The sequence below is a fragment of the Heterodontus francisci genome, chromosome 26 (genome assembly GCF_036365525.1).
Source record: "Heterodontus francisci isolate sHetFra1 chromosome 26, sHetFra1.hap1, whole genome shotgun sequence".
Lineage (NCBI taxonomy): Eukaryota > Metazoa > Chordata > Chondrichthyes > Heterodontiformes > Heterodontidae > Heterodontus > Heterodontus francisci.
The window spans coordinates 40816940-40829164 of NC_090396.1; the positions used below are offsets into that span (position 1 = coordinate 40816940).

A 12225-nucleotide genomic window follows, 5' to 3' on the forward strand; every position below is an offset into this window, starting at 1 on the left:
CCATCTACAAGATGCACTGCAGCAACGCACCAAGGCTCCTTCGACAGCACCTTCCAAACCCGCGACCTCTACCACCTAGAAGGACAAGGGCAGCAAATCCATGGGAACAGCACCACCTGCAAGTTCCCCTCCTTGTCACACACCATCCTGACTTGGAACTATATCGCCGTTCCTTCATGGTTGCTGTGTCAAAATCTTGGAACCCCCTTCCTAACAGCACCCCAATGACTGCAGCAGTTCAAGAAGGCAGCTCACCGTCACCTTCTGAAGGGTGATTAGGGAAAAGCAATAAATGCTGACCTGGCCAGCGACACTTACATCCCAGGAACAAATTTTTAAAAACTACACCAGTGGGGTGTTTGCCTTTTAGGCACATTGAAAAAGGGAATCTTGAGAAATCTTCCTTTAGGACTAAGTACCAGTTCAGGCAATGCACTCGCCCCAAAAGTATAGTTTGTTTCGTGGAACTTCAACCCAATAGATTATCAAATAAAACAACATAAAGAAGTGAAAGCAGTTCTTACATTACCTAGAATCAGGACTGTTCATTTTCAATGATGGAGCCTCGAAACAGACAAGCTCATGAAAGGATTCAAGCTATTGAATGACAGTTACTCGCTCACCTTTTATTACTGTACAGTCCTGAATGTACCAAAGTATTGTTCTATGGCTCCATTTACTTTCAATGTAAAAACTTAACAGATTTCACAAAAATTATTAATTTTATATGCAACTTATCTGTTGAAATTAGGTCGTGAACAGTTTATCAACACCCTATAGACTGTACTTTCGTTTAAATTCATCAACATTTAATAGTGTGGAACTTCAGTATGTTGTTTCTTTTTTTATTCGTTCATGGGATGTAGGCATTGCTGGCTAGGTCACCAGGTGGTGATGTTCCCATGCACCTGCTGCCTTTGTCGTTCTACATGGTAGAGATCACGAGTTTGGAAGGTGCTGTCTAAAGAGCCTTGGTGCGTTGCTGCAGCGCATCTTGTAGATGATGCACACTGCTGCCATTGTGTGTTGGTGGTGGAGGGAGTGAATGTTTGTGGATGGGGTGCCAATCAAGCAGGCTGCTTTATCCTGGATGGTGTTGAGCTTCTTGAGTGTTGTTGAAGCTGCACCCATCCAGGCAAGTGGAGAGTATTCCATCACACCCCTGACTTGTGCCTTGTAGATGGTGGACAGGCTTTGGGGAGTCAGGAGGTGAGTTACTCACCGCAGGATTCCTAGCCTCTGACCTGCTCTTGTAGCCACGGTATTTAGATGGCTATTCCAGTTCAGTTTCTCGTCAATGGTAACCCCCAGGATGCTGAAAGTGGGGGATTCAGAGATCGTAATGCCATTGAATATCATGGGGAGATGGTTAGATTCTCTCTTGTTGGAGATGGTCATTGCCTGGCACTTGTGTGGTGTGAATGTTACTTGCCACTTATCAGCCCAGGCCTGGATATTGTCCAGGTCTTGGTGCATTTCTACAGAGACTGCTTCAGTTTCTGAGGAATGGCGAATGGTGCTGAACATTGTGCAATCATCAGCGAACATCCCCACTTCTGATTTTATGATTGAAGGAAGGTCATTGATGAAGCAGCCAAAGATATTAGGGCCTAGGACACAAGCCTGAGGAACTCCTGCAGTGATGTCCAGGAGGTGAGATGATTGACCTCCAGCAACCACAACCATCTTCCTTTGTGCTTGGTATGACTCCAACCAGTGGAGATTTTTCCCCCTGATTCCCATTGACTCCAGTTTTGCTGGGGCTCCTTGATGCCATACTCAGTCAAATGCTGCCTTGATGTCAAGGGCAGTCACTGTCACCTCACCTCTTGTGTTCAGCTCTTTTGTCCATGTTTGCACCAAAGCTGTAGTGAGGTCAAGAGCTGAGTGGCCCTGGCAGAACCCAAACTGAGCATCACTGAGCAGGTTATTGCTAAGTACGTGCTACATGGTAGCACTGTCAATGACACCTTCCATCACATTACTGATGATCGAGAGTAGACTGATGGGGTGGTAATTGGCCAGGCCCTTTTTTTGTGTACAGGACATCTTCTTGTCCTTCTTCTTTGGCCTCCTTGTCTCCAGAGACAATGGGTAAGCATCTGGAGGTGGTCAGTGGTTTGTGAAGCTGCGCCTGGAGTGGCTATAAAGGCCAATTCTAGAGTGACAGACTCTTCCACAGGTGTTACAGATAAAATTGGTTGTCGGGGCTGTTACACAGTTGGCTCTCCCCTTGTGCTTCTGTCTTTTTTCTTACCAACTGCTAAGTCTCTTGGACTCGCCACACTTTAGCCCCTCCTTTATGGCTGCCCTCAGCTCTGGCGATCACTGGCAAATGATTCCCACTACCTGTGATCAATGTCACAGGACTTCATGAGGCGTTTGCAGACGTCTTTAAAGTGGAGACATGGACAGCCGGTGGGTCTGATACCAGTGACCAGCTCGCTGTCCAATGCGTCCTTGGGGATACCTGGGTAATTTTCCACATTGCACATTTCGTACTGCTTTTACGGTGAAATTGCTCTATTTCGCTGTATATATAATTGATATGCACAAGAATACCATCAATGGCATACATCAGTTCATTTACACATAGATCATAAGAATATTTTTTTTCCAAGAATTCAGTGCTATGTTTGCAGCAGCCAGAATCAATTTCAGTTGTCGCTGGGATCTGGTCCGCGGGTGATCTGGGGAGCGAAGGCTGATCTGACCCAATGTGAATCAGCAAAAACACTGAGCATAGGTCAGGACACCACAACACTGTCAGTGTGAAATCTTTATGATTGAGTGGAACTTTGATAAACCCAGAATATTGATTCATTAGGACAGAAATTAGAATGAGTAAAACTAAGTTCGGAAGAGCTTCTTTAGCCAACATTTCTGGAATAACCTCCCAGATAGGGTACTAAATGGAAAGTACAGAGGCTGCTAACTTGTGAAAGGGAGGAAAGTACAGCTTTCCCACAAGGAACAAGTGGCCTGAAATTACACAAAGTCCGGGTATTTCCCACGTAGTTGCTTTCAGTTTTCCCTGCTACGAATATCACAGTTCAACTAGTCTGGATCCACCGTCCCAATAACTTCCTGGAACATTCTGCAAGGAGGGGCTTTTAGTATTCACTATCTATTAATTGCAAGTTTAACAGCAGTGCTGGTAGGGAAAGCTCGCTCACAGCTCAGGCACATTTGTTCCCTTTTTCGATCGAAACTCTTCTTGGCCAGCTCGCCTGCTGTCCATTCATAACGAAACAGAAAGTTTCAAGGCAAGGGAAGGAGAAAAAAAAGTGAGAGGCAGCTGTTTGCTGCGCTCATTTTAAACGGCACAGGTATGCAGAAAAGTTGTGAAGGAGCTATAGATAACCTTTTTTCTCGCTGTTTGCACCAACACACGCTGACAGAGGCTGGTAACTTTTCTAGGCTGGACAGTGGATCGAGCCGACAGCCCCACTCGCTCTCCGCAGATCCCACCACTTGGTTCCGGGTTCAACTGTGTCGGTTGTTGTGTTTCGAGATCTCCTGAATCAGTCGCAGCAATTGTCAAGCTCTCGGATTTTGGATGGTGACTTTTCCAGGGTCAGTTTGAACCCCTGCCTCGTGTGGACCCGGTTGGATATCCGCATTTTCATTGGAACAAAGGTACAGTCTGACTTTCTGAAACTTAGGAACATTGCTTCCTTGACAATTCTGTAAAGCAAAGGTTTCTAGCAATGCAAATGTATCTGATAGTTCAACGATACACGGTTCTTTGAAATTCCTGACAAAACTTAAGTTATGATAGGCAAGAAAAGTGAAATCAGTTTTGATTGGATCCCTGAGGTTTAATGATTTTTCTCTGTTGTCCTTAAATTCGCAGGGGAACTGAATTCTGGAAATGGCTTCTCGCCATATAATAAGTCTCCTTTATTTATTCTTACTCAGATGCGCACCCTTTGCCCAAAGTAAGTACTGAAGTGCTTCTCAATTTATAGCCCAATATCACTGAGGTAATATGAGTTAATGAAAATTATTGTTTTTTAGAGTTCGTGACTTTAGACTGTGAACATTCAGTGACAGGAATATTTAATGAAGACACCATACTACCATGCAAAATTAAGTCAACAGTGGTGAGCAAACCTAGTTTCATTCAACTGATTAAAGATGGAGACGAAACAGCTATCTTTACCTTTGAGGAAAGTGGCAAAGGAGTTCAGAGTCGAATTAAATTACTTCATCCAACTTCTCAAGATGTATCACTGGAAATCCAGAAAACACAAGTGTCAGATAAGGGGACATATCAATATTATTTGGAAACATATTCTGGTTACGACCGTCAGTACATCACACTGAAGGTTAAAGGTAAATAAAAGTATTCTTTCCCTGTTATTCTTCCTTGTAGAATATTGGTTGCCTCTAATTGGTGACAAATTTCAGTTTTATTCTAATTGTTAAAAGTTTGGCATGTGAGATAGACAATCAGCAAGTTATAATGAAGATCATGTTTAGAGAAGAAAGAATGATTGTGCATTTATATAGCACTTTTCACATTCTCAGAATATCTCAAAACGTATTTGACTGACTGAAGGTACTGGAGGATCCATTGATGACTTGGATGACCACATTATAAGACAGCTTTATAATGATTTGAAGTGCAGCCACTGGTGTTATGTAACCAATCTCAACAACCAACTAGCATGGAGAGTAGTTCCACAAACAGCAATTTTTTTATTCTTTCATAGGGTGTTTGCATCACTGGCTAGTCCAGCATTTATTACTCATTGCTAATTGCCCTTGAGAAGGTGGTGGTGAGCTGCCTTCTTGAACTGCTGCAGTCCATGTGGTGTAGGTATACCCACAGTGCTACCAGGATGAGAGTTCCAGGATTTTGACCCAGTGACAGTGAAGAAATGGTGATATAGTTCCAAGTCAGGATGGTGTGTAGCTTGGAGGGGAACTTGCAGGTGGTGGTATTCCCATGCATCTGCTGCCCTTGTCCTTCTAGGTGATAGAGGTTGCAGGTTTGGAAGGTGCTGTCAAAGGAGCCTTGGTGAGTTGCTGCAGTGCATCTCGTAGATGGTACACACTGCTACCACAGTGCATCAGTGGTGGAGAGAGTGCATGTTGAATGTGATGGATGGGGTGCCAGTCAAGTCGGCTGCTTTGTCCTGGATGGTGTCGAGCTTCTTGACTGCTGTTGGAACTGCACCCATCCAGGCAAGTGCAGAGTATTCCATTACACTCCTGACTTGTGTATTGTAGATGGTGGGCCGGCTTAGATGAGTCAGGAGGTGAGTTACCACAGGATTCCTAGCCTTTGAACTGCTCTTGTAGCCATGGTATTTATATGGCTACTCCAGTTCAATTTCCGGTCAATGGTAACCCCCAGGATGTTGACAGTTGGGGATTCAGCGATGGTAATGCCATTGAATGTCAAAGGGAGAGGGTTGGATTCTCTCTTGTTGGACATGCTCATTGCCTGGCACTTGTGTGGCGCGAATGTAACTTGCCACTTATCAGCCCAAGCCTGAATGTTGTCCAGCTCTTGCCGCATATAGACACCAACTGCATCAGTATCTGAGGAGTTGTGCATGGTACTGAACATTGTACAATCATCAGTGAGAAATCCCAGTTCTGATCTTATGATGGAGGGAAGGCCATTGATGAAGCAGCTGAAGATGGTTGGATCTCAGACACGGTCCTGAGGAACTCCTGCAGTGATGTTCTGGGACTGAGATGATTGACCTCCTTTGTGCTAAGTATGACTCCAACCAAATGACTGATGGTTGATGGTGTTGGTTGAACAACAATGTTGGTGAGGAGAGCTTTGATTCATCTGTGAATAGTGCCCCAGGATCTTTTTCATCCACCTGAGCAGGTAGTTCCAGGTCTCAATTTAATGTCCCATCTCAAAGACAACATTTTGAACAATGCATGCTCCCTACCTGCATCAAAGTCCCAGGCAAGATGACATTCTCAAATACATAGCGGGTTAAACCCATAGCCTTTTGTCTCAGAAGTGGGATTGCTTCCAATTGAGCCAAGCTAATACTTTTATCTATTTTCAATTAGCAGAAACATAAAAAAGTGATATCCTCGCTTTTAATAATTTGATTTTGTAATGCTGTTAAACAGTGCTGTGGAGAGGGATTACTATAGTATATATGGGCTGAATTTTATGGGCCTTTAGGGATGGGAACGATGGTGGGGGAGGGCCCATAAAATTGCGTGGGAAGGTGTGAGGTTGGAGTGCCTGTCGCTTTCTCAATGCCTTCAAATTTAGTCCGGAGCAGGGGAGATCAAGGATGGGCTTCCAGTCCCAGGCTAATTGAAGCCTTTAAGTGGCCCACTTAAGGGCCTCTTTCTGCCTCCATTTCAATTTAATGGAAGGTGGAAGGGCCTGCTGCCTTAGGGAGATGCTGCCAGGTAAAACCTGGCAGGGTTAGGGGATTCCCTCCATTGGGAGCAATCCAGTGCCCCTGGAGGGCCCATCCAATGGCAATGGCTGCTCCCCCAGGAGACTCCCCCCCACTCCCCCAAACTCAATGAGACCCCCATCCACTCCATCACCAGGGCCTGCCTGAAGGCCCAGGTGACCCCATTCCCACATTACCTGTCCTGTGGTCCCCTCCTTCTCTGGAACTATAGAGTCTCCTGCAGCACTAGCAGTGGCCACCATTCTCAGTGGTGCTGCCGGTTTGGCAGAGCTGCCAGCCTTCTGATTGGCTGTCTCTGACAACAGGCAGTTAATTGCCTGCCCACCATGAAATCATGCCGGGGGTCTACTGGCGGGCTGAGGTGGGGTCTCCCCTGTCTTCTGGCCCACCGCTGGGACCCCTTCCTGTCCCCCTCCCCTCTGTTGCCAGAATAAAATCCAGCCCTATGTAAATGAATTATTTTTACTCCGATAATTGATGTTTAAGAGAGCAATTTTTTATTATTCATTTTAAATAGTTTTAAAATATTGCACATGTGTTATATAACATGGGCATTAGTCTGTACCAGTTAATTTATAATAATTTTGGGGTAATTAGGATTTATAAACTCCTGTTTCATTCCTTACCTATTTATACTAATTAAGCAATATCGTCAGTGCAAATCCATTCTGAGGTAGGCAGAGATCACTGATCTACTCCAGAAAAATATGTAAGATGTATGTCCTAGCTACTTTCTATATTAAACAGGAACATAAAAAGAAAGGTACAGCAGAATCAGAAGCTCCCTGTATAGTTTTGTATTCAGAAATCAGATCAAAATGGCAAATTGGTACCTTAAAATATTTTCCTCACCCTTAACCTGAGGTAACCTAACTTCAACCAGACTACTGTCATAAATCTAGGAATTATTGTTTGCCAAGTGCTTTTTTTTTTGGCTGCGTGAAAGAGTAAGTATAAAAACTGCCCCTATATTATTCTACATCTCTCTCTCATTACATTAATAATAATGTATTTTTTTAGCTCCATATAGTTTGCCAAATGTGACCTCATTTGCCAAAAGAAGAATGAGAATAACAGAACTCATTTGTGAAACAACTGGATACCCACTAGCTCAGATTCACTGGTATGTCGATGAAAAAAGGAACCACACATCCAAGTATAAAACTACTATTGAAGAAACCCCAGAAGGGCTGTTCAAGATCATCAGCACGCTTCAAATCAAAGTTGCAGAAAGTGCCTTGGAAGGCAATTATACTTGTGCCGTGTGGAATGTGGAAGAGCACACATATGAGGTGCAGAAACAGTTTCTAAGTAAGTCCATTTAAAATAATCTCAGAAAATGTCTGTTTAAAGAATTGATTTTGTTTTTAATTTCGTCGCAAGATGTAGGCAATGCTACAAAACCCTATTTAACCCATGACTATTTTCCCAGAGAACGTTGTGGGGCTTCTTTTTAAACTGTTGCAATCCTTTTCCTCAATGTTGATTGAACTTCAACATATCTATTGATAATTTAGTCATTATTATGCACATAAAGGATGAAGCTGGAATTTACAATTAATTAAGTTTTTCTTCCAGATTTTTCAGTTCCAGTCTTGGATCAATCTAATACTGATCGTCAAAGCGATGGGAAAAAGAGTAAGGTTCTCACAGCTGTCTTTGTCATTGTTGGAGCACTTGTATTTGGAATAGTCATCTTGATGGTTTGTCGATTCAGGAGAAATCTCTATTCAGGTATGATAGTTGTGTAAGTGCTTCTGATTTCTTTTGAAACTTCTCATCTTTGATACATCAATTATGATGTTGTCTTATTTTTAAAATACTTTTGTCTTTGTATGCAGCCCATAATCTGACAACCTGATAATTCAGTTTAAATGTATAATATGTCACTAGTGCAAGTTTAAAGGCTTACTAAAAAGAAAGGTGCAACAGAATCTGAAACACTCTCAATGGCTTCAAATTCTGTCTGTCGTTCTAATTCACTTCCCAGCATTGTATGACTTAGGTAAGTTTTTAGCTGAACCACTGGATGTCAAGAATGCTGACCTCATTGAGTACAAAATTGTTCACTGAATATTCACTTAAGTGAAATAGAGAGAAGTCCAAAGCTTGGAATTTTACCTAATTGGTTACAATGTTCAGATTTCCTTATGTCCTATTTGGTTGAAATAGTTGGGTGAAGAGGGGGCTGATAATGTAGCAATATAAGTCATGCTTCCCACCTTCCACCCCCGGCACCCGCACCATCCTACTTCCACCTAGAGAATAAAGGAAACCCCCTGTTGAGTCACACTGACCTGCTCTTGTGCACTTTCTATTGAGCCATATCCAGCCATCGAACAGCATGAGACAAGATGTGGAAATAAATCAACTGTGGGTTTCCAAGCCACAAGTTCAAAATTGTAATGTTTAGTACAGGGAAAAGCAAATGGGGAGGGGAAGGAAGGACAGATTCTTTAAATAGGAACTGGACCTTAAAAAAAATCATACCATATTCTTGGGCCCAACTTGCAAAGCCAACATTTATTGCCTCTACCAAGTTGCCCTGAGAAGGTGCTAAAGGGCCACCTTCTTTGTAATTTGATATAACTGAATAGCTTGTTAAGCTAATTCAGAGGTCAATTAAGAATCAACTACATTGGTGTGGGACTTGAGTTATATATAGAACAGGCAGGACTTTAGGCTTCCTTCCAAAAGGAAATTAGTGAACCAGTGGGTTTTTATGACAATGGTCCAAAATTAGCTGAAGCTTCATCGTCACCAAAAATGATACCAGCCTTTTTAAAAAAAAACTAGATTCAAATTCTCACACTGTGATGGTGGGATTTGAGCTTGTGTCCTCGATATGACTAGATCAGCTTTTGAATTCAGGAACATAGCCACTACATTATTGTACCTTTCTAGTCAAATAAGATGACTGAAATCTTATATGTAGGATCGCACTAATGTTGAGGCATTTTGCTTATAAAATCATTCATATGGTTGGACAAAGGAGTAGGAAAGATTATTTGAATGTTAATTAGGGAAAATATGAGCATTGATTTAACTGTCAATATTATTACAATTTTGCAGATTATGCTCTTTCTTATATTTAGGAGTTTTGAAACGATAAGAAATAATAAATTGCAAATTGTCATAGGTGGAAATGTTATTTCAAATTAAATTTTAAGTACCAGCAATATTTAATTGTTTTTCCTTTTGCTTTTATTTTAGCAGGTAGAAGAGATTCCGAATTCCCAATGGTAGGTGTGATTTCAAACATTAGCTTATTCTTTGAAGGCCTTGAGTCACTGTTTTCATAAGTTCTTTTTTTTTTAACAGATATCAAATGACCAGCAGTCTGATGCTTAATAGCGATTGCAGTGAATAATTTTTATTTCAACTTGTGAAGAATGCACTGCTATCATGGACTACTTTGAAGACATTTTGTGACATGATGCTTCAAATATACAGGCCAGCTTTTGTATCATGTAATTAACGCATTTGTACCACACAGATCATTTCAAGCACTGTCAGTGAATACCTGGAAACTGCAAATATTTTTAGCTACCATTCAGGATAGTAATCCTGATTGACCTATGGTACAGTGCTGAACTTTTGTCTACAAAGAAATAATGCCACTTATTAGTTGTCTACTAACACCCTTGATAAAACATTGGATCTACAAACAGAAGGCTACCACAAACTAGAGAGCTTGTCCCTCAGTCCTGGCTGGTGTCATTCAAGGAGTATCATTGTTTTAGTTTAGTTTAGTTATACAGCACTGAAACAGGCCCTTCGGCCCACCGAGTCTGTGCCGACCATCAACCACCCATTTAGACTAATCCTACACTAATTCCATATTCCTACCATATCCCCACCTATCCCTATATTTCCCTACCATCTACCTACACTAGGGGCAATTGCTAATGGCCAATTTACCTACCAACCTGCAAGTCTTTTGGCTGTGGGAGGGAACCGGAGCACCCGGAGGAAACCCACGCAAACACAGGGAGAACTTGCAAACTCCACACAGGCAGTACCCAGAATTGAACCTGGGTCACTGGAGCTGTGAGGCTGTGGTGCTAACCACTGCGCCACTGTGCCACCCAGTTTTATAGCTGGAATAGTAAATGGATCAGTGTGCGACATCACAAAACTCTGTAAAAGGACAAAATCTCAGACTCAGTTGTACTTGGGAAATATACTTCCTACTGGACTATTACAGAAATATTTTGAAGAACTTTCACTCAGTAAAAGAGGAAACGTGGTTGCAGGCAGTTACATTGGAAAACTAAAGTAGAGAATATGTATTTTCATAGTTGTGTATATTGATAATTATATTTACACATTAATAATGACTGTAAATCACTTTAATGTAAATAAATTAATGTAAATAAAATTGATCTATTTTGTCCTCCAACATGTTGCTTTACTATTTTATTCTCTCCTACAATTGGACTCATTTGATACAAGTGAATAAATATGTTTTTTTGCAAAATCCGATATGATTGAGATACTGGTTTCACTTTTGGGGTAATGCCATATGTAAATACATTTTAAAATAGTGTTAATAATTTTTTTCCTTTATCCCCATTTTGTGTAAATAATTTATGTACAAAGGTGATGTACCTTGTAAAGTTTAATGAACGTAGTCCTCTTGTTTCATCAGCATATATAGAATTATAGGGTAAAATGAGATAATATCCAAAACCTGCAGAAACTGGTGCTTTCCTCATGTTCCTGAAGAGGAGATTCATTATTCAGAGCTTGTCAAATAAGAATTCCATAAGCTCAGTTCTAGTTCATGTAAATTTTGCATCCTGCCTTTGGAAAATGTGCATTTTGAATCTCATTATCTTAATTCAGACAGTTGACTCACTAATTTCATACATAATGTCACTTGCATGTTGATCATTGCTTTCCTTTTACTCATTCTACCCTTTCCTCTCTAGAACCATTGACTCCTTGCTGTGTTATTGCTGCATGGGTGTTCATTCATCTCTGATAACTTGCCAACATGCCAGCCTTGACAATGAATGTTAGCAGGCTATTTAGCAATGGTTTAATGACCAATTTTAATTGGGTCTGTAATGGTCCTAAATAGTCCTGTTATGTCCTGTTAATGTTGATACTTTGGACTCCACCATTCTTGCAAGCGTCCACAAGTGGGTTGTCAAAGTGTCCTCTTGTTTCAGACAATAGACCTCCTTTAACATTGTCATGAAAATGTTCTAGGTCAAGTGATGATTTTTTTAATCCATTGGCTGGAAACCTGAATATTAAACTGGTGGAGATAAACCACTCAAACCTTCTAAGCATCAAACTCTGTCTGCTGACTGTTACCATCAAGCCATGTTGACTGCTGCAGACTGTACTGTTCTGTAGTTTAATTGATCTGTGTTTGATTGTATGTCTGTTCACTGATTGATGCTTACTGTACTTAATGACGTAAGCCTGACAGGGAGATATAGAATTTTCCAGAAATGACAGTAAAAAACTCTCTTGAAGAAGAAGATCAGCCACATTTCTGTCCCCCTTAGCATCACCGAATCAACATTCACATCTTCAAACCGGAAGCCTCAGGACAACCGAGTTCAGCCTGAAGCCAGCCGTGTCACCAACCTCCACAGACTGAACACTCCTTTTATTTCTCTGGACTTTAATTCGATCAGTCTATCCTTCCCCACTCTGTAACCTATTTGTGTGCATGTGTGTGTGTGTGTGTGTTGAAGCATATTTTATTTTTACTCAGATCGGTTTAAGTACAATAAAGTTAATCTCTTTCTTTGTTAAACTCAAGAAAACCTGTTCAATTAGCTTTTTATGATCA

General features: G+C 41.4%; 1 protein-coding gene across 1 annotated transcript; it reads left to right on the top strand.

Moving 5' to 3' along the window:
- Positions 1-3099: 3099 nt before the first annotated feature.
- Positions 3100-10808, top strand: LOC137384281 (programmed cell death 1 ligand 1-like). The gene is made up of 8 exons (XM_068058086.1): positions 3100-3329; positions 3421-3639; positions 3857-3941; positions 4021-4338; positions 7434-7724; positions 7992-8147; positions 9627-9655; positions 9735-10808. Exons 3-8 carry the CDS (start codon positions 3875-3877, stop codon positions 9762-9764), a joined length of 891 nt encoding a protein of 296 aa, XP_067914187.1. The 5' UTR covers positions 3100-3329; positions 3421-3639; positions 3857-3874; the 3' UTR covers positions 9765-10808.
- The last annotated feature ends 1417 nt before the right edge of the window (positions 10809-12225 follow it).

Coding starts and splice junctions, on each gene's coding strand:
- LOC137384281 (XM_068058086.1), top strand. CDS start 3,875: ATGGCTTCTCGCCATATAATAAGTCTCCTTTATTTATTCTTACTCAGA. Junction 7,725..7,991: donor GGTGCAGAAACAGTTTCTAA/GTAAGTCCATTT, acceptor TTTTTCTTCCAG/ATTTTTCAGTTCCAGTCTTG. Junction 9,656..9,734: donor GAGATTCCGAATTCCCAATG/GTAGGTGTGATT, acceptor TTTTTTTAACAG/ATATCAAATGACCAGCAGTC.